This window comes from Lingula anatina, chromosome 1 (genome assembly GCF_051362555.1).
Source record: "Lingula anatina isolate TDL-2025a chromosome 1, LinAna3.0, whole genome shotgun sequence".
NCBI lineage: Eukaryota > Metazoa > Brachiopoda > Lingulata > Lingulida > Lingulidae > Lingula > Lingula anatina.
In genome coordinates, this window is record NC_141767.1 from 260,557 (window position 1) to 287,940 (window position 27,384).

General features: G+C 36.8%; 1 protein-coding gene across 8 annotated transcripts; it reads left to right on the forward strand.

The window, feature by feature from the left end:
• Positions 1 to 137: 137 nt before the first annotated feature.
• LOC106176502 (ecdysone-induced protein 78C) lies at positions 138 to 26,968 on the forward strand. 8 transcript variants are annotated; one of them, XM_086999376.1, is made up of 9 exons: positions 138 to 470; positions 7,454 to 7,474; positions 15,381 to 15,604; positions 18,070 to 18,232; positions 18,683 to 18,900; positions 19,303 to 19,438; positions 19,882 to 20,045; positions 20,626 to 20,731; positions 21,173 to 26,968. In XM_086999376.1, exons 3-9 carry the CDS (start codon positions 15,383 to 15,385, stop codon positions 21,430 to 21,432), a joined length of 1,269 nt encoding a protein of 422 aa, XP_086855502.1. In that variant the 5' UTR covers positions 138 to 470; positions 7,454 to 7,474; positions 15,381 to 15,382; the 3' UTR covers positions 21,433 to 26,968. The 8 variants fall into 8 exon arrangements, with proteins under 8 accessions (XP_086855502.1, XP_013414372.1, XP_013414373.1 ...); XM_013558918.2 differs by lacking the exon at positions 7,454 to 7,474; XM_013558919.2 differs by lacking the exon at positions 7,454 to 7,474 and having other exon boundaries at positions 18,686 to 18,900.
• Positions 26,969 to 27,384: the final 416 nt, after the last annotated feature.

Below are 27,384 nucleotides of genomic sequence, written 5' to 3' on the forward strand. Positions count from 1 at the left end.
TATCAAATGCGGACTTAAAGTATTTTTATACATCATATGATATTGAATTTTATTTTTTGTAAAGGCAGCAGCTGTGAATATGTCATCTATGTAAATAATATTTCAACTAATCAATTTCTAATTCTGTTTCTTAGAGAATAAGGTAAAAAGCACGCCGCCATTTTGACCTGGCCTTGCCTGGGAAGGAAGCGACCTGGACATTGAGGTGTAATGCTATTACTCCATTTCTGCATGATTTACACAAAATCCATGTGGTTCTAAGGCAGCAATAGTACAGGGTAGCGAGGAGAAGGCAGCGTGGGGCTTGGAATATATTGGCACAAAAGAACTTTTGGTTTTTAACACAGCAATGGATGCGGCTGCAGCCGTGCAGGCAACGCAGCCGTCAAATCACGGAGCTGCTGTGTTTGAAACTACCAAGACTGTCAACGCACATGCATCCAATCAAGTGAATAATAATATTGCGGCCGGTATGATCACGTTTTATGTCATTTTGTATTATTGTTGTGTGATTTCAATATTACTGCATAAACGCCTGCTGAACCCTTTGCTAACAATGAAAAGGTTTCAGAGCAGTTGTACAATTTTCTCTGAGAGCCCCTAAGTCTTACTGGACGCCTGGTCTGTTGTGAATCAGTATGTCCTCTATAAATGAAATGGTTGACTGAGCGTTCAAAACTGTAGCACCTTGCACTTATCATCTGAAAATGACTGGCAAAATAGTGGTCATTTTTTATTGCAAGTTTCTGTTGTCCTGGAGAAGATGTTCTTGGGTGCCATTTAGTCAAGGAAAGAAGCAGTTGCAACCCTGCATATAATTCCTGATAGCCAATACTTTTTATCTTAGGTCAAATACCTCAGATATATCTGTAAGACCATATAGTGCAGCCTCCCCAATATATTACAATGTAATGGACAGAGGGGGATAACATGTTTAAATACTCCTCAGATATATCTATAAGACCACATAGTGCAAACCCTCCCCCCCCCCCCCCCCAAATACATAAGTGTAAGAGTGTAATGGACAGAGGGGGGTAACACGTTTAAATACACCTCAGTTTTATATCAGGCTAAATTGCGCAATACGCTGCAACACAGCGCAATACACTTGAAAAAACGAGTCCAGTCACATGTAAACACAGGAAAATGTCATTCCAAACAAAATAGGCTGATATGAGAGCGAAATATAGTAATAAATAATTAAAAGCCTTGATAAAACTGAACAAATTTGCACATTTTGTTTATTGTCAGGTCAGCCGCCATGTTGGTTAGTGGCTCTTCTTTGCCGGTAATATTGTTAAGAAGCGCCACAAGCCAACTTAGCTGCCGACCTGACGATATTAGAAGTAGCGCCGATGTGTTAGTTATATCAATGACATCAATAATCTAGTAAAATATTTTGCTTTTATATCATCTTATTTTGATGAGAATTGCCGTTTTCTGTGTTTACTTGTGACTGGACTTGTTATTTCAAGTGTATTACGGCGTATTGCGTAATTTAGCCAGGCCGGTTTTATATCTGTAAGACCACATAGTGTACCCTCCCCCCCCCCAATATATTACAGTGTATTGGACAGAGGGGGTAACATGTCTAAATACACCTCAGATATATCTGTAAGACCACATAGTGCAACCTTCCCAATATATAACAGTGTAATGGACAGAGGGGGATAACATGTCTAAATACACCTCAGATATATCTGTAAGACCACATAGTGCAACCTTCCCAATATATAACAGTGTAATGGACAGAGGGGGATAACATGTCTAAATACACCTCAGATATGGATGTGACTGAAATGTGCAATACACTGCAATACAGCGCAACACAGCGCAATACACTTGATAACACAAGTCCAGTTGCAAGTAAACACAGGAAAGGGTAATCTCAAATAAAATAGGGTGATATAAAAGCAAAATATAGTACATAGTTATTATTATTGCTGATACAACTTGACAATTTTCTCCTTGTTTGGTCAGCCTCCATGTTGGCGAGTAGCTCTTCTTGGCCAGTAATATATCCAAGAAGAGCCACTCGCCAACATGGCTGCCAACCGGACAATATAAAAGTCTTGCTGATTTGTTAAGTTATATCAACGATATTACTTACCTAGTAATATAGGTTGTTTTTATATCACCCTACTTTGCTGGGGATGGTCATTTCTTTAGTGTAATTGCAACTGGATTTGATTTTTGAAGTGTATTGCACTGTGTTGCGCTGTATTGCGCATTTCAGTCACACCGCTCAGATATATCTGTAAGACCACATTGTGCACCTCCCTCCTATAAACAACAGTCTGTGAGGATAGACAAATATAAAAAAAACTTGTAGTCTTGAAATTAGCATCCCCTGTTGTGAGTGGCTATCTGGGCCCATTTTTACCTTGATGCTATTGGCCTTAGTTCAAAAGATAGTACAAAAAACTTAGAGGAGATGTTTTTGTTAAAAAAATATTGCTAAGTATATGCTTGATGGTAATGAAAGTAAGTAAATACTAAATCACTTGGACTGTTTTCAACTTAATTTGGTTCACATTTGAGAAAAAAAGACTCCCAACATCAAAACACAAAATATATGCTAATTCAGTTTGATAAAATACCTGTTGCTGATGTAATCAAAGAGCAACTCAGTGTAATATGTAGAAATCAGCTCACTGTTAGGAACAGCTGTTGCGTGAGCAGTACATTCAATACATAAGAATATCTCTCAGTGTTGTGTGTAAAAATCATCTCACTATGTCAGCTGTTGCGTGAGCAATACATCCAATGCATATGTATTCTGGTATTTGATGATGTTTTTATGTCAGTGGTATCTTTGTCTGAATGCATTCATTGCTTTCAGAATCCAAGTTTCAGGTAACAGATGGTGTGATTGTTAAACATTTTGTACAATATATTCTACACTAATACGAGATCACCAGGGAAAGAATATCATGAGGAGAAATACAGAGCATTTTAACTGCTGATCTGCACTGAAGGCCAATATCCATTGCCCTTTTTCCTGTTTAAATAAGATCTTTTGTAATTTAGAATATTGGCTTTATAAAGCACCACATACAAAGTTGTTCTGGTAGATATAGCCTGGCCTCTTGATTTGCTGTTTGCAATTAAGGGGTACAGTAGATCTTCCACTCTCTCTCTTCTTCTGTTAAATGTTTATGTAAACATCTGATACACATATCATAATTCAGGTTGAAAGGTACGCTAAGGAGTCCCCATCAATTGGAGATGTAGTATTTCTCATATGCATGCCTGTAGAAGAATAAGGTATTTTATTCAGTCCAGTATCTGAATCAAATATAATGAAGTAGTTTTAATGAGCAGAGGATGACAGGATATATATATATCTGCAAATTGCTGTCAATGTTTAAGCTGGTAGTTGATATCAGGCTCTTGATGATATAAAAAGTCCCCAAATCTAAATTTTTTCCCAGTTGCTCTCTGTTGATGTTAGTCCAGGCTCCGACTGCTGTTAATTTATTGGATATGAAACAGTAATAGTAGAACCCCAGCAGGAGGGAATGAAAGGACTTGAACAGAACCACATTGAATATTGGAAAAGTTCATTACTCACTGTCACCTAGACGCTAAAGTCAACTAGGCTAAGGTGACTATTTGATACAGCTAACTTAAACAGGATTTGGAAGTTGATTTTCATTTTACATCTGTAACTGATGTTTTAAATTAAGATGAATATAGGATGAAAGGAAATTGAGATCTTTTTACATACACTCAGACTGTAGAATTATAGATAAAAAAATGTTGTTCCAGTATATCTACTCCTATTAATTTTCCAAGTAATGGAAGACAGTAAAAACAGCATTCTAATTAGTTTTGCATATGAACTATATAATGTACAGTACTAAAAACTATAAAATAGATGTATATCTGTCCCCTAAGTACACATGTACTTCAGCAACCTGGCTGTTTGATGTGTGTAGAAGTTTTGCCTTCACCTTGTAAAGTTAACATTATTTGCTGATCATGCAGGTTTTCACCATGTCACATTAGTTAGTATTGTCCATAGCAAACTGTCAGCAGATTTTATATAATGTCACCCTAGTTGGTTTACAGTTTATCCCATAGTAAAGAAACACTATAGTTTGGCCATAGGAAACACAGTCTCTGTGGTTTTAGAATGTGTTTGTTTAGTTTGATCCTTGTGGTTTGATAGGTTTCTTGGTGACAATAAGTTCCCATTTGACACATTGGTTTGGACCTGTTTTATGATGATTTCCACAAAGCAAGTCTCTGTGTGGTTTATGTGGGGAGGTTGTAATGAAAGTCAATATGGTCTGGTTCAAGCTATAATGGCAGGCAGTGTGGTTGGAAAGTCTTTTTATATTCCTGTGCCGTGGGAGCAATAAGGACATCCGATTCAGTGGTACTGACAACATAATTAATGACTACAAGCTATGTTCTATGGTCTATAGTGGATCACAGTGACATATACTCCATGACTTGGATTTTACTGGCAGGTGTCATGGATACTTTATGAAATTATTCCCATGTGTTCATACTACCAGCTCACTGGGGTTGTTTTAATGGTTTGGAGAAATGATGACAGAGATTTGTACCAAGAGAAAGATGTTTGACAATGTGCCATGCTATGTATTGTGCACATCTCTATTAGCTGGATAACTGATCTGGTCACGTAAGATTCTGGAAAATACATGAAAATACATTCTACTGTTGGCAGGTAATAGGAAACCAACTTTAAATGTTGCTTGTGAAAACAGAGTTAAATCCTATAATTTATCATTTGTGCTTGAAATGTGATATTGCCAACGGGCTGTATTTTTTGCACAAAAGCACATACTAGTATCAAAGTCAGAGCATTTACAGATTCTGGAAACAAAATTAATTTTTATTGTGATAGAAGACATCTGATGCCCTTTCAGCTGAATTAGATATTAATTATGAAGCTGTTTGTGGTAATAAATAATCAAGAGGGAAGTAACAGCAGTGTACTACCATCTGTCCCTTAATATGTTCAACGGTATCAACAAAAATTCCATCCAAGGTTACATAGTAAAAAACCTTTGTTATCATGGCAAGAAAATATTATGGTTTTGGTAAATTAATGCTTTTTTGCCCTTAAAAGATGAAAATTGACTGTAATAGAATTTGTACAAATAGACTGCCATGGAATTGAGTGTTGTTAAAGATGCATACAAAGTCAATTTTTTGTCACAAAAACCAATCAAATGCCAGCATATAGTTTCATGTAGTATAACTTGAATTACCAAATTACCAAAAGGCATTGTTTAATTTTACCCGAAAATGATGTTTGAACAGATTTTTCTGCTAGCATTCTATGCTGTATGTCAATAGGGCAGAAAAGTAGGTCACGAAAGTAGGTTAAATTATCGACCAAAATTTTAAAGAAAGGAGCAGTCTAAAACTCTTTTATGGCTGATCGAGTGATCTATTCAGTTTATCCCTTGGCATGTCGAATTTATTTGAGTCGTATAAGATACTAGTAGAAGTGGTTTACATGTGTTACTGGGAATCCACGCTCCACCGATGCTCGGTTCGTATGTACCTTTAAACATTCATCTTTTTTAACTATTTACATAAAAGCTACAGCTTACAGCTAAAAACCTCCAAAAACTGTCTCATAACACTTTCATTAGTGCTATTTAATAAGCTGATGTCATTCAAATATTTGTGGAAGCATTAAGTGGAATTTAGTGAGAGGTTGTTAAATAAATGTTCATTATTAAAAATTACTTAAAGTGGTAATTTTGTCTGAGTGTTTTTACATAGGTATCAGTGCTTGCCTGTGACAGTGATGGAGTGACTCGTCTGCAGTGCCTAAATCAATAGTATTCACTCAGTAATTAGGTTAGTATAAGTTTAGATGATGCTTCGCTCAAAATGTGAAGTTAACAAAGGATGTTCACAAGCTCACCAAGGAAATCACAGTGGACTCTTTTTTTCCACTGGTATTGAATGGATTCCTTCATAAGTTGTATTATTTTTTGTATTCATTATCAGGCTTAACCTGTAGCACCACAATCATATTGATCAGTCATTATACTCCTTTTTTTTCTTGTAAGCAATAAATAACCTTGGAATGGTGTAGAATCAAGTTTAATGTGTCCATTTTAAGTACAGCAGTGCAGTGAAACCTCAAAGTTGTGGTGGGATGGACTGATATCTGTTCTCTTACCTCAACTGGCATGTGTATCAGTGTTAAAAAGCCACAAAAACCACAGCAATTCATAGGCTTTGGTAGGCATGAGAGAGAAGATAGATCAGGCTGTGACAGGGTAGAGAGATACAGTAATAGAGCTGTCAGCCACTTTCTTTGTCTGAAGTTCTTAGGAGGAATGCTGATGATTTTTATGCCGTCTCATAATGAAATTGATGGCACAACTTAACTGTTGTTTTTCAACACAATATTAAGTTATAAAACTAAGCATGAAGCTAAATTTTGAAATAGAGTAAAGTCCTCATAAAATCAAATAATCCTTTGATATAGCATCTGTCAGTAAAAGGAATTATGCCATTGTAAATATTTCAGTTTAGATTTGTCAGCATGAACACCCCTTTTGATAAACAATGGATTATCCACATTCACTGTGCTCTGAATATAAAACTACACATTAGGAACATAATGCTGTTTTTGTGAAAGTACCCTTAATATTCATTCAATTGTTCTGTGCCAAATGATTTTCTTCTGTAATCTCAAATAGCCTCTCTTGTTTACTTAGAGGTGTTTTAAATGCATCATATGAAGTGGAAATTTATTCATAATTCTGCATAATCATCAATAACATGCAAATTGCCATGTTTTTGTACTGTAAACTACAGTCCCAGCTGGAGCAACTAGTCTCTCTCTTTCAGGCATTGCTGGTCTTCATATCTATTACTAGTCTATCGATTAGTTGTTAGTCGTTTATTCTGCCCTCTGCTGTCACTGGTGTATCATATCATTGTCACTGATTTGGAGTTTGCTTGGATTAAGTAAAGTAGCAGTATCTTTCACATTAGGAATTCAGTCTTCCACATGAAAAAACTAATTAAGGAAACAAAAAACTGTAAATCAATAAATTATTTAAGGGTGTAAGGTAGCTCTTTACAATTATTCTTTCATTTAAGTACAAAGTAAACTATAGTGAATTTTGTTTGGATGTGAAAAGGGCTAGAAACATTGGTGGAAGCGCCTGCTTATTTTGTCTTTGGGAGAAATTTAAATGGGCACCTACCACTTATGAGGCAGTGTGCGGGCTCAGCTGTATCATTCATAACTCTGTGAACATTCCAAGCTTGATTTCTTTTACTAACCATGTATGGCAAGGTTTGTAGGAGGACAATTGATGCAACCAGGCATAAACTTGCATGTGGTCCTGATAAGGGCTACATGCCTGGGTGCTTTTATGTAGCATTTGTAAATTGGGACAGTTGTATAAGTTATCTTTTTTTTTTTTTTTTTTAAACCTTACAGGGCAAGAGTTAAAGTAAGAAGGTATGTATTTCTTTTAAATACTGATTTAACATTATTAGTATTTTCAGTTAAGTATTGAAGTGTTTGGTAACATTTTATTGTTGTTTGTTCAAAACTCAACATCCAAAAAGGAAAAAAAATGATTTATTTATGTAATTCTTAAATTTTCATAACCCTTGACTGCAGAGTAGGTAGCAGTTTAGTGGTGTGGTCCATTAGTAAAAGTATAATTAGAAACTGAAGAAAAAAGTCTTGAAATTAGATTTTTAGGTATATTTTTACAATGCATACTGGTGTCAAATATAACGTGGACCTAATGGGTTCATGACCACACTCAGTTTTGATAGTTTTACCGTCTTAGTAATGGATGACTGGAAGTTGATCTTTCCTTTTCATTACCCAAAGTTAATCATCTTTTTTATTTGTCAAAATATGGTGTATGCAGTGGTTTGGAACAAAGTTTTACTGTGTAGGGTGAATGGCATTACGCAAAGCCATCCTGAGATTTAAAGTCAGCCTTAGACCCCATTCTCACAGATTTTAGATTGATCTATCCCTATGAGGAGTCTCACTAGATTACTTTCAGCTTAGCTGGCTTAAATGTCTGTCCCGCCTACTAAAAGCTATAAGGGGGTAATTAACTACCGTGCATGCTCCACTGACACCAATTTAGCGTGAACCCCCAGGGAGTTAGGGCGATCTAGTAAGATCGATCTAAATCTCTGGGAATGTGCTCTTAGTCTCAAATAACCCATGAAGTCATCTTTTCTGGTTATGAATGTGATGATTGTAGATATCAGACTCAAAATACAAGATGCCTTTAGTATTTTGTCTGGAGATTGAGGTAAAGAATTAATAGAAAGTGTTCATGAGAAACCTTTAAACTTGAGAAACCTTTAAACTTGTTTTCTATCCTAACCAGTCAATTTGTATATCTTAAACTATTTTACAGTCCATATATCACAATCACAAAAAAATATTATCGCAAGTCCAAAACCTAGGTTTATATTTAACCTTGGTTTTTTATTGCTGATTTATTCAACTGTACACCAGAACAATCTTTCACTGAAAACTGAAAAAAAAACTTGTTTTACTATTTACATACATGTATATTACAAAGTTAACTATTTCTAGTGCTGGTGGTATTGTTTGGATTAGGTTTAGCTTCTCCATCATTGATGTACTGCTACAATGATAATACAGACCTCTGTTGTGTCCATTTTCAGTGCATTTGTGAAAAGATTCAAAAGCTCTCAAATGTGTTTACCTCCAATTGCATTCATACTGAATTCTATTAAGATTTTTTAGAAGTACTTTAAATTGGACCTATTCAAGCTATAGGAGTTCCATACAAAGGAGGCTGAGGTCATGGCACCTTGAGGACATTGCCTGGTGTGGTCCAGTAGTGTTTTGGCTGTACTCTATAGTTCAGTGAGGACATTGCCTGGCCCCCGTTTCACAAAAAAACTTAAGTCGGTTTCCCTGACTTAGGGCTTGGTTACCAACGTAATTAAGTCCTTACGTCACTAAGTCCCGTTTCACAAAGAATCTAAAAGGTCGCTTGCGTCATTTTTTTCTTAGCTGTAAGTCCAGTAGTGTTTTGGCTGTACTCTATAGTTCAGTGAGGACATTGCCTGGTGTGGTCCAGTAGTGTTTTGGCTGTACTCTATAGTTCAGTGAGGACATTGCCTGGTGTGGTCCACTGGTGTTCTGGCTGCCCAATACACTACAGTTCAGTGAGGACATTACCTTCTCTCTAAATTGCTTTCAGCTTAAGCAGCTTCAGTAGGCGTGACAGACATCTAAGCTGCTTAAGTTAATTGCAATTTATCAAGAATCCCCTTGGAGATAGATCGATCCAAAGCTAGTACAATAGGGTCTGCAAATGGTACCTGTAACAGTTGTTAACTAGTGTACCACTGGTTAAATGCAGCAGAAGTTGAAGAAAAGAAGGAAGGCTTATTATAAGATCTGTATTACCCACCTTCCTCTATATCTTTCTGATCTGCTGACCAGTGTGTTGGTAATTATTAGGAGTTAGGGTGTATTCCCAGAGCTTTTAGATCGATCTATCCCTGCGGGGAGTCAGATAATCCATCTTAAATGTTGTCCCGCCTACTACAAGCTATAAGGGGGTAATTAACATTCGTACCCACTCGGCTGACAGCTATTTAACGTGAACCCCCAGGGAGTTAGGTCGATCTAAAGTAGATCGATCTAATCTCTGGGAATGGGGTCTTAAAATAGAGGGAAAACAGGTTGGATTCAGGGATTAACTCAGGATTTGGGCTACAGGGAGTCCAAAAGGTGAATCTTTAATTTGGTCATCGATTTACAGAGAGTCCTACCAGGCAAGCCCAACAAACCAACTTGCATTTCCCCAAAATTTTGTAAGCCATTAGTCATCTCTTGAAATAAAGGCTGACTTTTGAGATCACTGGCTGTCCAAGGGATGGCTGGATGCTCTCTTGGGGAAATGTTGGCTGGATTGTATATATGTTTATGTATAAACCTATGTATTTTATTTTTGTTCATGTTATGGTAACATTTATTGTACACATCCTGTTTAAGTTGTCTTTGAATTAACAAAAGCTCCACTATAAGAATAGACAGAGATAAAACATCTTGGGTTTTTTTGTTTTGGCCAGTTCATGCATTTCTTCTCTTCATAATAGTGTTTTTGATCTAAATTGCTCTATTATTTTCTCAGAATTTCACAGTAATGTATATTCTGTTAGTGACACAAAAATCAATACTCTTGTGGTTCTGTTGAATAGCACAGGATATGATTTTCAGAGAATTTTTTTCCATGTCAAGGTCTGATAATGGATTTGGTTTGCATTCTATTTGTAATGAAGGCTTTTAAGAGGAAATCATACTCTTTTCTCAAGATTGATATTGGCATTCTTTGGTCTATAAGATAGTTACATAGAGTTCTTTTGCATAACAGGCTTCTGACAATTGCTGTTAGTGAAGTTACAGTTGCAAGTGTCTCTGGATTTTCAAGTTTTTCTATCAGAGGTAAATAAAAGCCTACTTTCTTGGCATCCTGTTCACACAGTGGTATCCCTGCTGTGGCAGAAGTGACAACTTCAAGGCATCAGTCCAGTAAGCCTGATATTTTCATTTCTTTTGCCCAAGATGATGGATTACTAGATAAAGTGGTGTTTGGCTAATCTCATTAATTAGGCAAAGAAAAAGTAGCATTGGTTACAGGAATTAGATTTGAATATCAGTTCTGGTAGAACATCTTGTGATTTATATTGCTGTGCTTTTTTTCTGCATCTTTAATCTAAGAATTTTTTCATGGCATTTTATGCAGGAAAGCATCTGGTAGTAAGAGGGTTTTTTTTTTTTACTTATATTGTCACAGGTAGGTTTTAACTGTATCAGAGAACTGACTTCTATCGCACACGGTAAAGTTCTGTTCATATTGCCTGGTACCTGGGACTCCAGTATTATCTGTGTTGTGATCACCATAAGTGAAGCAGGTGCTTTCTTCTTCAACACATCATTTTATCTCTAGACCACAGAAGGTGTAAGAACAGGAAATGTGTGGTAAAGATAACAGGGAATCAACTGGAAAATGTATCATTTGGAGTTCAGTAATGGAGACTGCTGTAGAGTTTCATTTGCCATTTGTTCATAAACAAGTATATTCTTTTGCCAAGAGCTATGTGAAATATATGGTAAAAGATCAGACTGATTAGGAGTGTTGTTACTGCCTGATGCATTATCAAATAACACTTGAAAATATGTTCATACAGCTCTGGATCACAAATTATGAATTGAAATGGTTAACTTGTACACCTTTTCAATTCACAATTTACAATATTTAGAAAAGCAATGTCAGCATATTTCATTGATGGAAGTATGCTTTGGTTTTCTACAATGTGGAGGAAATGTCAGTAGAAAAAGAGATTTGGCAATATGTGCACTGTTCAAAGCTTGCCGCCATTCTCAGTTTGCACCAAAAAAATTACGATAGAATATGCATAGTGTTAACATAGGCCTCATAAACACTGCTTGTGGCAAGTAATTTTATATTGGGGTATCTCAGTTAATTCAATTCATATTTACAATAAGGTGACCCTTAGTAACAACTATGTTAATATATACATTTACAATGACATTCAGTTACAACTGTGTTATGTACCTTAAAAATAAGGTAACGCTCAGTAACAAGTTGATAACATTATCTGGTGAATGCAGTATTGTATTAGTCCAGCACATGGATGAGCCTGTAGTGTATTTATCAGCATAAGCTCAGCAGAGATCCTGGTAGGGCCAGGTTTTTTCCTCTCTAATTGTGCTTAAAGCTAACATCAGGATATCATGATAACAGAGACATTCCTGCAGGTGCTTGATTTATGTACTTTTATGAACTGTGGTAGATTGCTGTCTATTACCCCGTTCACACTACGCTCAGTTATCCGGATAAGTTGCGAATTAGGTCACAATTCGAATAAATGCAGTAGTGTGAACGCAAGAGGATTTTGAAAATGCGCATTTTCAAAATCCTGCAAGCGAGGTGGATTTCTAAGCGTGATCCGGATAACTTACCGGAATCGACACCTGTACAGATCTTACTGCGCATGTGTGCAGATAAGTGCGGGTATCTATGAACGCTGGTTTATTACTTTAGCGATTGCACCAAACGTATTTGGAGGTCACCACTCACTACAACATGAGGAAACAAACTTATTTTGCCACCTTATACTTCTCAAGAATGCTGAAATGTCTTTTGAGTTGCATTTGTCGTCACAAATTTTTGTTGATATTTTAAGATTTCCTGTGCGGCGCATGCGCGAGTATTCAAAACAGGAAGTTAAACCTGAAATTTTCAACGTGGGATTCGGATTCGCTTAGCGAGTGTGAACGCAATACCGAATCGGATTCCTTACGAAAAATCCGAATTATAGAAATGCGCATTTTGGCAACTGTAGTGTGAACGGGGTATATGATAATCTCTGGTATTAGTAAGGGAAATGGTTTCTGTTCCACCATGTCTGCAGGTAGAATTGTAAGGACCGTAATGTTGATCTTGGAGTGAGATCTGTGGTGTACTGCACATGGGAATACTAGGAGACAGCAGTTTGGGTGATAAAAAGACATCCTACATCAACTACAGCTCTAGGTATCTACAATGTGTATCTAACATGTAGATATATGTCTGCTACAGACTGCCTGATATGTCAGTATAGACATTTGTATTTTGTTTGTTTGTTATCTTTTATCCTGGCAAATAGATAAAAAAAATTCCTTATCACCAGAAAATGTCAATTAGCAAAAGTAGAACTAATTTTAAAATCTGAGAATATTACCAAGTTAATGGAAGAGATGGTTTTGTCATCAGTATTTTAGGGCCATACAAACTACTGCCACATTTACACCAGAGGCCCATCATTGTAAAGTTTTAGATCAAAATCAGGATAACTGATAGAAGTCCAATGAATTAAAATACTCTGCCTGTTTTATAATAAGAGAAGAGAGACAAGGTTAAAGTTTTAGACCAATACTTATTTTATTGTAGTTGACTACCATACTTTCATCTTGAACTGATAGTTGACTAAGTTACTGATAATAGACATTGTGTGTAACTGGACCCAGGACTATGTTTGAGTGGAAATTAGTTCAAAAAAAAATTAATAAATAAATAAAACATAGCTGATAACTTGAAGAGCCACTTAACAATGGTTTTAAACACAGTTCATTCTTCACCCATCAGGTGTGATATTTCATCTGATATTTATTATAAGTTTAACAGAATATGTGGTGTTTCAGCCATACCTAGACTTTTAGCTTGGGGTCAATGACCTTTAACACCAGATATGTATCTTCCCAGCCCCAGATCAGGTGAGGTATTTCTCAGGTGTGAGGTGGTCTGGTCAGGAAGAGAGATGACCAATAGAATTTGGAGTCATTTTAATACCAGGACACCAGGCACTTGAAAGTACACCAGTACTCTGTGCGCCTCTAACCCATTTACTCTGGTTATATCATAGGTGGCACTGAAAATAGGTCAGAGACAGCTTTCTTATTAGAAATATGACCCGAAAACTGGTCCAGAGCTTTAGACCATATATTGTGTCCACTTCATTGGGGAATCCACAACCAAGGAAGTATCACCTTATTGGAAGAATTGTCTATGATTGGAGAGTGGGAATTAGCCCCTAGTCCAGTTTTACAAGTTGACTTTCTGAGGGCTTGTATTCAAGGTAATATTTATGGGCCAGTTTGGATTGGTCAGAAAGGGGGTAGGACTCTCAATGATAATCAATGTCTGTGCATTTTACAACTTTTGATACTCTGCTGGATGAAGACCAGTAGATGAGATTATATATTGTACCTGTAATTTCACCAAACATTATGTTGGACTAGATACTGGTCTTGAAGATATACGATGCTACTTCTGAGGCCTTTGAACTTGCAGACAGATTTCATTGCCTGAGAAAATGCTGGAGCTTGTCCGGTACACATGGTTTTTATTAGAACATAGTTGAAGGCTTTATAAGCTGACAGACAGGGCTCTTATCACTGAAGATGTGTTCAGGTTGGGGTTATACTAAGACCCCATTCCCAGAGATTAGATCAATCCAACTAGATCGACTTAACTCCCTGGGGGTTCACGCTGAATAGCTGCCAGCCGAGCGGGCACGATAGTTAATTACCCCCTTACAGCTTGTAGTTGGCAGGACGGAAATTTAAGATGGATTATCTGACAGTAATCTAGTGAGACTCTCCACGGAGATAGATCTATCTAAAATCTATGGGAATGCGCCCTAAAACTGGACCATCACCATGTGGTTGATATCTTGAAATCTTGTGGCATTCCCATCTGCAGCAGAGAGCTCCCCCCCCCCCCATCCCCACCCCTCAACCCCACCCCCCCTAACCCCACCACAGACATCACATCCTAGACAGATCAAATAAGTTGATAGTACATATTTTACAGAGTGGTTTTAGAAAACAGCTGGTCTGAATACAGAGTTAGTACTATATGTTGCCCATGTTGTGGTGTAGTAGGCGAGATATGTCTTACCACAGCATGTTGTTCTCAGTGAGGTCTATTCATGAACAAGACAAAAACGATTTCTTTGTGACTGTCTCATCAACCATATCAAGGATAATTTAAGTAAACCCTGAGAACTAGAGTGAGCAATTGCACATTTCCCAGACTGTAGAACAAAAGAATGCTTGGTAAAGAAGAAAGGTTTTTTTGTCTCTCAATTTAAGCATCAGGTGTATTACTATATCTGCTAAAGAAATTGGAGAAGTGATGGGTTGAATGACCTTCACTAAAGGCTTGCTTTGTTTAATATTGTATTTCATTGCCCATATTTATATTGTAGTGCATCTGTAGCAGGTACTTAGCTGCAACTTTTTGAAAAAAGGAAAATTCCACAAAAAACAAGAATTGTGACATTTAGCAATCATGTTTAATGGTTCTACTTTCAGCCAAATAGGCTAGAAGTGGTATCTATAATTTGGAAGGTTAAAAGTGGTATCTATAGTGATAATTTGGTGTATTCCTTGTCGCAATATTTGTGCATTTCGAGAGTTTACTCTATATCAAAACTGATTTTGGTCATGTAGACCAAAAGACAGCAGAACCCCACCCTGCCCACATCACATGCTCCTTGGTACAAAATTATCAAAAATAGTAATAAATCTTTTTTATAATTACATGCATTTTAATTGCAGAGAATTAATAAGAAGGATAGAACTCAAACACATACCACATGTTTCTTGTTTTCCTAATTTATGATATGTTTTATTCTAATTTGAATCCCAGAAGATCCATATCTTGTTTGAGATAGCCCTATTTCATTCATGATTTCAGAATAAATGATACAGATTTCACTAGATTTATTTTAAGTATAAAAACATGCTTCATGTCCCTTTCTTATTTCCTTTTTTGTTTCAGAAATGAAAGAGCCAGAGCTGTCGGAGCCTCTAGATGATAACCAGCCCCAGGCAGAAGAGGATCTCGTCGACCAGGCAGGGAATTCCGACCCCAACATGGTGGGAGTGGACCCCGGCATGATGGCCGACTCAAACAGTCCAAAACAGACCTTTGTTCCCTGCAAAGTATGTGGAGACAAAGCCTCAGGGTATCACTATGGAGTGACTTCTTGTGAAGGATGTAAAGTAAGTACACACTGTGTTAACTGACTATATATGTGAAGACAAAGTCTCAGGGTATCACTATGGAGTGACTTCTTGTGAAGGATGTAAAGTAAGTACACACTGTGTTAACTGACTATATATGTGAAGACAAAGTCTCAGGGTATCACTATGGAGTGACTTCTTGTGAAGGATGTAAAGTAAGTACACACTGTGTTAACTGACTAAATGAACACTGACAACTTAATAATACTGGTATGCGTGCAATTGCTTAGTCACCCTTAATGTAGATGTTTTTGCAGATTTTAAAAATGGTTATAATGCAAGTGTTAGGGTCATATAAAAACATCGAGTCACATCAGTGATAAATAAGTAGGGAAAAAAACATAATTCCTAGTTTTGGCAGGTGTCCCGATATTAGTGCAAATATGCACCTGAAAAATCTCTTCACTATGCCCTTAACATGTAATTTGTGGTTAGAGTTTTAAAATGCTACGTCATGACTGGTTCACCAGTGCATATTTCTGTTTTATTTAGTAAGGGCCGGGGCAGTATCATATGAAAGATCTCCCTGCTTCTACGCCAATAAGTATTACATAAAGGAAATTTATTTGAAAACTGACTCCATCAGAATCTCAGCATGCCTTACAATTAATAGGCATGGTATTTCTAAGCTTCCTGCATTACACTACATTGGCGATATCACAACTGAAAAAAGATTTTCAGGAAAGGCATTAGGTACAAATATGCTTGATTTCTCAAGGTGAAACTATATATATAGATAGATAGATAGATAGATAGATAGATAGATAGTGATCATTTTACCTTTAAATATTATGAGTCCAACAGGACGCATATGATATTGAACAATGGGTCCCTGCCGATTGTGATGGGTCCCTGTCATTTTGAACAATAAAGGTTACCACAAAACTAACAATTTGTTACTTTTACTTTTTTCAAGTTTCTTTATTTAAGCGATATGACAGTGACGAGTTTACTTCAGTTCATATAGGCCTATCCGCGGATCTTTCACCATCCCATTACGTTTATTTACCTATGTACATGCATCACAATACATGAAATCAGTCCCATCCTCATTTTTTATACCTTAACCAAGCATAGAGCTTTGTCCAGTGTTGTTTGAAGGAACGGATTTTCCTTTTTGACTCCGTTTTTGCCTCCGTCAAACATTCATCTGTGTCACTCTCACTCTCAGCCTCAACGGCAGTCACAGCGATTACTGTCTCAGAAGTTTTCTCTAACTCGGCTTGACTCTGTCTCACCTTAAATATATTCTATATTGTCTGTTGGCTACTGTCTATTAATAATTGCTTTTTTCGGAGGCATGGTCGGATGGTCGCTGAGCAGACAAATACGCTACGGAAAATCTATTTTAGTCGAAAATAGGTCAAGTGTAGAGTGGAGTGTGCAAAGCAGACGAACAGTTTTGCCATTACTAACGATTGATATAATTGGCTATTTGATGCGGAAGCTATTGTAACATTCAATACAACAACGGGAAAACGAACATGATTAACCTACTTTAATGACTAGTATTTTATGCGGATCAGCGATGCATATGGACAGGTTATTTACGAATCTCACACAATTTAAAATCTTTGCGTCCATGGGGACGCATATGCTATAAAACTCTCGTCTACGGTAAAAAATGTGCGTCAGGGACGCAGAGGTAAAATGATCACTATATATATATATATATATATATATATAACAAGCGTGAATGTGGAACAGAGTCACTGAGATCTGACAGTCACTACTAAGGACAAATGCATGAAATATATAGGGCTTTGTGGTGGCCAATTTAAGTTGAGATACAATAATCACACCAAGTCATTTAGAGACAAGAAATATGCTGCAGATACTGAGTTATCTAAATACATTTGGAAATTAACAGAAAATAAAACCCAGTATGACATTAGATGGGACATCATAAAGAAATCAACGCCGCAAAGGAGAAATCAGCACCTATGCAATCTTTGCTTAGACGAAAAACTGTTGATAATGATAACACCAGATACTCTGAATAAAAGAACTGAGATAATTACCATGTGTCGGCATAAAGTGACGTAACTAACACGGCGTGCGACGTAAGTGTCGTCATACTGTGTATGTAAAACGGCTAATAAAACCATTTTCAAATAAACCTCCTGACGATCGGGCATACCTTCTGGGTATGACCGTGAAACTCGGAGTCGGGGTTATTGCATGTCTTTTGTTTATTTATTTATTTATTAATTTTAATTGTGTGTGTGTGTGTATATATATATATATATATATATAAGCAAGTATATTGACCTAATTAGCTCAGCCTTTGAAAGCTGAAAACACTTTCCAAAACTACACATATGCATGGACCTTAATCACTGCTTGTCTGAATAAAACAGAAACCTTTTGACTGCATAATATGTTTTATATAATCAGCTTTACTTGGATTGATTTAATCTAAAAGTAATTATGTGTCTTTGCAGGGTTTCTTCAGAAGGAGTATTCAGAAACAAATTGAATATCGATGTCTACGTGATGGTAAATGTCTGGTCATACGCTTAAACCGCAACCGCTGCCAGTACTGCCGCTTTAAGAAATGCCTTGCAGTGGGGATGAGTAGAGATTGTAAGTCAGGAAAACAATACGGTAGGATCTTCAACAGTCCACAGAGGGGGTTGATGGGGGGAGAAATTTATCTGAGATGGTGGGAAATCACGATAAGTGCTAACATTTTGATGATGATTATTGGTTAGTGGGGGTGGGGGATTAAAGTTAAACTTTTATCTTGATGATAAAAATGTATCTTCCCTTTGAGAGCTGAAAATGTATACTATAACTAATGCATCTATTTTTTGTTTTCACTCAAAACTGCCTATGATAAAATTTGCAGCATTCTTTGTTTGCAATGAATGAATTTAGATCTTAATAACCTGCCTTGAGAGCTTTTTTTCCTAGTGAATAAGCAGGTTCAACTTATATGAATAAGGTGTAGGACCTAAGTGACTCTTCAAACATCCTGCTAATTTCCTGAAATCTCCATCTAAGTGTAGGTATTCAAACTATTGTATTGTGGTACAACTACTTTCTGCCTTCCAGCAGTTAGGTATGGACGTGTGCCTAAGAGGTCCAGAAGTACAGAAGAACAACGGGTGACAACTACAGACAACAGTGTGGGACCTGAACCCGTGCCCACGACAGAGAGCAAGCAGCTGGCACTGTACGACATCATTCTCACCATTTCTCAGGCACATCATGCTCAGTCCCAGTATACCGATGACAAAATCAAGGCCATAGTGAAAAAACCAGTGTCTTTGGTGAGTGAGTTGTGTAGCTGGGGTAATGAGTTGTAGTTTGCCTTGTTGCCCTGGCTTTCTCCAGAGAGCCTTCCAGCCATCCTTTGGACGGCCATTAGCCAGTAAAGGCAGCTGATATTTCCTAAGATGGCTGGACTGCTTACATAATTTTTAGCTTGCTTTGGTTGGACTCCTTGGAAATCAATGACCAAATTACAGATTCACATTTTGGACTTCCTGTACCCAAATCCTAGGAGACCCCAGCTTATTGTTTTCATGTAAGGGAAGTAAATAGTATTAGGTGTTATGATCCTATGTGGTAGAGTCCATAATTGACCATAATATTGACTTGATTAAAAATGAGTTGGTAAATGTCTGCAGAATGTAAAGGGTTTCACCATTTACAACTGTACCTGCTTTCAGTTAATTGCCCAAGATGGCATTCCTGCCCCTAGTCCTATGTCTTTGGAAGCTCAGCGGCTGATTGGCTGGCAAAACTTGGCGGTGCTGATGACGCCATCTATACAGAAGGTGGTGGAATTTGGGAAACGGTTACCAGGTAAGACTTCAACTGGATATAGTTAAAAGTAATATAAGACCTAACTAATTCTGAGGTAGATGCTATTCTACAGCTATGCAGATAATGAATGTTCCTGGTGCATTCTTTGTGTGTGTGTGTGTGTGTGTGTGTGTGTGTGTGTGTGTGTGTGTGTGTGTGTGTGTGTGTGTGTGTTTTTACAAGAATAGGACATAGAAATGTAGTTGTTGAGTTTGTTAAAAAGTCAGAAAGTAAAGTATTTTGCTATGATATGCTTGTTTTCCTTGAATGTTTGTATTTTTTTCTTTAGAATAAAAATAACAACAATCAAAGACCAGTTCTTATGAAAGACCTAAATTTGGCAAATTTGTACAAAATATTGCAACCAGTATTCTCAGTACCTCAGCTGTAAGACTGTTGCTAATTACCAATTAATGCTAGTGTAAATCTATCAACTTTGCCAGGGTTTGCAGACATTGTCCAGGATGACCAGTTAATTCTGATGAAGATGGGGTTCTTTGAGGTCTGGTTGACCAGGATTACCAGGATGTTCAACAAGACAGAGCAGACACTGACATTTGGAGATGGAAGTGTGGTGGCCAAGGAACACCTGGAGATCATCTACTCAGTGAGTTCAGCTGGTTAACAACTTAATTACCATAGAAAGGAGGCACAGGCATCGCTTTGGTTGCCAAATGAGTTCAATGATTGGCCAGTCGTCGGCACGTAAAGTATTATTTTTTTCACTCTCAAACAGGTTCGTGCTATGGGACCTGTAAAAGGATGCCGTCCAGTGTAAAGGGAGCTTTACTGTACTCTCGTGGAAAGCTTAGTCAGCTAAGCCAGGGAGCTGACTTAAGTTTTTTGTGAAACTTGGGCCTGGATTGGACTAGTTACCAGAGAAAAAAAAATAACTCACTTATTACAAGCACATAGAATATAACTGACAAATAAAATGCATTTCATGGCTATTATTGAGATTTTAAAGCCTTAAAATAGCTCATTTATCAAAAATCCATCACGTTAAAGTGGTAGAATATTTTAATGCATTTTGTGACAATTACTGAGAATTTGGACCCTTAAAACTTAAGCTTAAGAAGTTGTATATTTGATATTGACCTGAAAGATGAGTTGGTAACTTCTATAACCAATGCATTTGCTCTTTCAATATAAGTTTGAATATCAAGGACTGTATTGGTTTGTTTCAGTCTGATTTTGTGAAGGCCATGTTTGACTTTGCTTATGGTATGAATGAACTCCATCTAAATGACACAGAGATAGGACTGCTCACAGGGATGGTGATTGCCACATCAGGTAAGTACTACACTGTATGGGATGACTTGCCCAGTGCTGGGCCCTGTATCTCGAAAGCATCGCGTATTGCGAATCGCTATATCAAATAGAGGCTACAATGTATTATATGGGACGAGTATGGGCGAGTTATGGAATCGAGACGCTTGCGCACGGGCAAAATGTGCAATGCTTTCGAGATACAGGGCCCTGGGCAGCACTGTAGAAGTATCAGCTTCAGATGGTTATGTTTTTATTATTAGCATTTTCTTTTTTAAATGTACATATTTTGTGTTTCAAAACTTGGTTTGGATAGATGTCCAATGAAAGATAAATAGATGTGTAAAACTAGATATATTGGCTCAGTAATTTTAAATTATGAAAAAAAAGATTAATTCCATGCATGCAGGATGCTGTTGTAATGACTAATGAATGAAATCTACCCCAATGTCTGTAATATTCCAGATCGCCCTGGTCTCTCAGACCCCCACGCAGTGGAGTCTATGCAGGATGGGCTGATAGAGGCCCTCAAACTTCAGATCAGTCGTAACCACTCTGCGGAGATTAACTTGTTCTCATGTTTGTTGATGAAACTGCCAGAACTGCGCACACTGGGCTCGTACCATAACGAACACGTGCAGTGGTTCCGCCAGCACTGGGCAAGTCTGAAGCTGCCCCCTCTGTTCTCTGAAATCTTTGACATAATCAAAAATGAGGAAGTATAATTGTGTGTGTTTAGAGGAGGGGATGTGTTCTATCTAGAGGGAGTGGAAGTGTAGATTGTACTCCCAGGGTTCCTAGTTCTGCTGCCAGGTCCTCCAGTTACAGCAGGTGCTCCTTGTAACCATAGTCAGGCAGCTTTCAGACTACTTGGACCACTCCTAGCTCACAGCCAACTAGTTTACTGATAGCAGAGACAAAGTGGGAAAGTCTATTGGAGAGAGAGGGGGGTAGAAGTTACGTTAACCAGTACCTGTCTACCATGCAGATCTTATGCTTTGACAAAGCATTCCTAGACTGCCAACACCTTGCTAGCTGTTCTGCAGCTGGGATCTTATGTCACCAAGTGACCCTAATGTTTTCTTTTCTTCTGTCAGAATAATATTTTGGCAGATTTTTATATATATACATATATTATATATTATATACACACATTTATCCAAGATAATAGTAAGTGAAGTTTGAAACTTCCTTCAGGGCATTTTTTTAGTCTAGATAATGTTTAGGTCTTGGTTGATAAGATAAAACAATTAGATTGTAGAGAAGAATCATTGTACAATGTACAAGCACATTTGTATGTGTAAATGTTTATCTGACAGCATTGATGTCTGTACTCAAGGCCTTGTGCTCTGTCAAGAATGCGTAACAGAACTGCAAATTGATCACTGGAGGACTTAAATCGTCATAAAGTTGTAGAAAGGGAAGAAACTTTAAAATACCTTCATGATTCTCAGAAGTTGAACACCAATATCAGGTTTGGCATTCAATGTTAAGTCAGAAAGTATACCTCATGTCAAAGGTCACTTATCTTAGCAGCCAGTGGCAAATTTTTTTGGGAAGAAAAAATGTCTTGCAGAGCTTCACGGGCAACTATGTCAATGTAAAGCTTATGTGTTCTGCCTCACTTCAAGAGGTAAGCCTTGAGGAAGAGTGGAAACATTGGAACATTGTTGCTTTTTAAGAGAATTCACCATAAAGTGTTTACACTTAGTGTATTATATCTTTTGATAGCCACAGAATTTTATCTAGAGATTGTATGTATTTTTTCATTGACAGGCTTCTTCAATTTGAATCATCAGTCTTTCTGAATCGGCTGGGAAATAACAGTCAAACATAATAGTAATAATGAAAATTGATTTATTTTATTATTGCTTAATATTATTCATTGTCAAATTCTTTAAAATTAACACTGATTTAGTCAAGCTGTATTTTAACTTGATGACATGTTTATGTTTAAAATCTTACGAAACTGATGTCTTGATGGCCTTATTTTCTCATTGTCAGCACAAAGCTCTTGGAGATTTGCTATTTATTCCTCAGGTTAGTGTTTTGTAACTTTTGTTATTTCAATCCACACCAAATTAGGTCAGATTACACAACTTCTCATGCTAGAAAAGATCTGAGAAGTCTAGCTTCTCTTCTGTACTTAGAACTGCAAGTCTGGAAGCAAGGAAAGGAATTGTGGTGCATTATGGGAGTATCAGGGAGTTCATGGTGACCTGAGGCATTGTGGGAGTATCAGTAAGGTTTGCAGTGACCCAAGACAGATTGGCTTAGCAGGAAAGGAAGCAAGACATCTGTTGTGATGTTTGTGTTCTCAGTATTTTGTTACAGTCACCATTATGCTACACCTAGGTATCATCCCATCTCACCAGTATGTGGAAGTCTGATACATTCTTAGGCCTGATAGCAGTGTTTGTTGCCTGTATAGTTCTCTCTTGTATGTTTTATATGAAACGTTTTTATATGTATATATGGCACAACTTGTTGTATGGTATCAAGTAGCTGTCAGTCAGTATGAATTTCATTGTTTTTTTGGCAACTCGTTTTGCCAAATTATTTCCCCTTAGTTTTATACGATATAAAAAAACCTCAGAATTTCAGTTAATGCTACACCACCTCCAGTTCTACTGAATCTGATTAAAGAACAACCATTTGTCAGGTCTGGTGCATCCACAAGGCTTGTCACTTGTCATGAACATACCCATTTGACCTAGGTAGAAATTGCACCCTAATAGTACCTGCAATTAGGACTGAGTGGTATGTTGAACATCTTGTAAGCCTGCCACAAGTTGTCAGTTTTCAGTATATACAATCCCATAGTGAGACTGTGCACGGCCACATTGAGGGATGACATAGTTCAGACCATGTCACATTCCATGCTTCCAGATCTAAAGCCCAGTGCCATATTTGCTGCATAGCTGGAATACCTTTTGGACTTCCAAAAACTCCGGCAACATTTCAGTTCTTTAAGTTAGTACATTAATTACTAAACTATAAGGAAAAGAGGTATAGGGTCATTGTTTTATTGTCAAAATAAAGCATGTAATTGAGAACCATTATATCACTAAAATATGTCATGGTAGAGACATCTATACCTTATTAGTTTTGAGGAAAGGAATTAAGATCGCATCGGCTCACAATTGTGAATTGTGGTGCTGAATTGCCAAACATCAAGTAAATGACCTGAAAAACTGAGTGAAGTGTTTGGAATAGTTGAATAAGACTAATCAAATGAAAAGGTCGTTGGAGTTTTTTTATGTTGTAATTTTCCCGCCATTGCTTAAGAATTAATACACTAATTAATTCACTGGAATCAGCATTTGAATTTATAATGCATTGTGTTCATTCAGTGCATCGGAATTTAGCAGGAGCTGTAGTAAGACTGAAAGACCTCAAATCTTCTCAGGGTCTACATAGATATTACACTGAAAGGCTATTGTTTTCATACTATTATACATTAACATTACATTTGATCATCATTTCTGCACCTAGTGCTTCTGTCGTGGCTAAAAAGCAAGGTCTTATTATTTCCAGTATATGCATGTTATTGAAGATATATATATATACATATATACTAACATAGAGAGATTAGAGCATTTGCATAGTGATCACGCAAGGATTTGCTTATTAATTCAGTTCCAGCCAAACCCAACATTTTTTTTTTAATAGATGAAAAATGACTGTCATGATGAACCATATTGTGGTATTAGTAAAAAGTAAATTCCAGTCATTTGGAAGGTAATGTTCAAATATATATGGGCATATCTAGGCTAGCTATAACACGAAATATTTTCACTATATGCAAAGGGCAATTTTCTTTGAACATAAGAATATTTTAATTAGTTGTTGCTAATTAACAGATGGTGTGAGCTGCAGAAATTGGAATTCTAAGGACGAGGATTGTATGTTGTAGAGTGTGTGTTCTAACTTCATACAGTTTCCCCTCCAGGAAGATGGCAGTTTAGGCCAGGCTGTGGCATTGAAGAATTCTTTTCTTTTCGATCTGATCATAGCACGTCTCCTGCCAATACTTCGGGGAACTTTGTCATATAAAGATACGAAAAGAAGGCATGTGTTACAGCTTTTAAATATCACTTCCAAAACTTCTCTTATGAATTTGGATATAATGGAGATATACTGCATCCACTTTACAATATATTTTTCCTTTGTGGTCATAGTAATTTATAGTTACCATTTGCTTGTTAATGATAAATTTGAAACCTTTAAGAATCCTACTTACTATTTCTGTTATGGTAGGCTTGATTATAGAATCTCCACATGTATCTATTAGAGGCCAGTAGTTTTGCTGGCAGCAAAGGAAAACTACCTCCAACCAATGTTTTATAAATTAACAATGGGCACTTGTCATAGTCAGCACTAAAATGTCAAAGCAAAAGAACCTTGTACACTGGTCAAGCAGAAAACAAACAGGGAGCTCTGTGCTAATTTTTTGCATATGAAATATGTACAGGTAATTGGATGTTAACTGTTACAAGATTAGTTTTATTAACATTGATATTGTTGTTGTCGTCGTCCAATTGGTTTTTTTGGAGATATTTTTCTTCATATTTTGCTGAACTGGATGTTAATTGCTCAAGAACTTAAGCAAACAAATTGCTTAATAGTTTTGAGAGCTTTTTTATTTTAAAGCTAGACTAAATTTTGTTGAACTCTGCCGTTGCCTGTATTATAGCAGATAGATAGTGGGATGGGTAGCTCCATGCAGTGGAGCATTATCTTAACCTAGATGCAGTATGTGTCAGTATGGCTTTTATTTAATTTTATTTATTTATTAATTTTATTATGTATGTTGCCTCTGACAAAGGGAAGGAAGGCATCTGCAGGACCTTAGACATTCCCACAGTGAGCTTGCTTTGTCTTAGAGCTTTTTGTGTTCATATTTTACGCCATTCTGAAAAAAAAATATGTATAGAAATGCATGAGAGCATGAGAAAGAGAGAGATATTGATTGTGTAATCTTCAATATCAGAATAGCTTTATTTGTTATTTTTGTTGCATTTTTATTTGGTAATGTTGCTTATCTTATGCATATCATAAAGAAAACCTATAAAACTGTTCATGTTTCAATTCCTCCTGATAAGCAGTTGAATACAAACTAAGAAGGTTCCATGGAGCAAGTGTAAAAAATTGTAGAGACTAAAGTTGTTCACGGGGGCGTCTCGATGGTCCAAAGGTCCGAAAAATGGTAAAATTTTAATTGTTTTTTAATTTCCATAGCGAAAATTCAGACCAATGAACTTTCGGCCTGTTGAACCTTCAGACTATTGCTACAGCCTCGTTGTTCACTATGTTAAAGCTTGTCACATGGGATAACTTACTCCTTGGCTTCAGTTAGGTTCTACAGAATTCTTAACCTTCAACAGACGTACATCCTGCACACTCCCTTGTCATATCAATATGCCCAATCTGCCGTCTTATGGAGCAATTTTATCAACTCAACATTCCAATAACATGGCATCTACTGAACTAATTTTGGACAGAAAATACTGAAATACAAAGGTTCAACAGTTTCTTTTAGCTACTTTTTTCCTTCACACTGAAGATACAATATTGTTATTAGTTTGACCTATTAAGAACTAGGTTTCATTGAGTAATAGTGAAGAAATGTGTGCAATTGAAGATCTCAGTTTTTAACAGCTTGTCTGAAACCTGAAAATGTGCTTGAGATGCAGCAGTTCTTAGTGCCATATTTTGCTACAAGCTCTAAATAATGTATGTTATCAATATTAATAGGATAAAGACTGATGTTGCTATGCTATGAACTTATGTTTGTGCATATAGCTTAGCTGAATAGAGGACTTATATTTATATTAATCATGCCAGTTCTTTCATATTACGCCATGTCTTGTCTGCTTTTTCGTGTGTATGAAGGACGTTTTTTTCTGGTAGAAGGGGTGGAATAGAGAAAACTAGGTAGTTATTATGCATGTTTTGTGTTGCTTAAAGCAAGTCTTATTGTAGCTGCTTTTTCCCCTCACTGTTGCTTGTGAAAGCTTATGAAGCTTGTAAAATAAACCGCACTAGAAGTGCATATGTAAATGGTACATTTGGCAATACTTCAACATCACATTGACTTCATAGCATATCAAGGTGCCTCTTCATGAAAAGTTGAAAAGCTTTCCTTATCAATTTCATTCAGCAAATAGAGATTATATAATTATAATGATTGCACAACTTTTTAGATAGAATTTTAAGTGTATCTTTCATCTTTGTGAAATAAAAGGTTTTGGTAACAAAGCAGTATTTGTATTATATTGTACCAGGGGGCTGCTTCATCACATTTTGTATAAAACATATTAATTTAATAAGTCCAACTGGAAAATACATTTAGACGTGCATGCCATTCCATTTTGTGAGTGTGGAATATTGGGAGATTATGAACTCGAGTGTCCCAAAAGAATTGCTCTTAGGTCCCTTTACTTCCAATTTGAAGATTTAGACTGGAATTTTCTTCCTTTCAATGTTGGCCAGGCAATGGGAGCAGTCAAATTGACCCCTACTCTCTCTCGTTACCTTGACCAGTACAATCATAGGGAGGCCAGGAGAGAGCACAGTCCAAAAGTTGCGCCAAATAAGCCTCATTACCAGCAATATAGGCCTTCTTATTGGTTAGAAGGTATACATTGTTCCGGAAGGACAGTTATGCTGTTTAT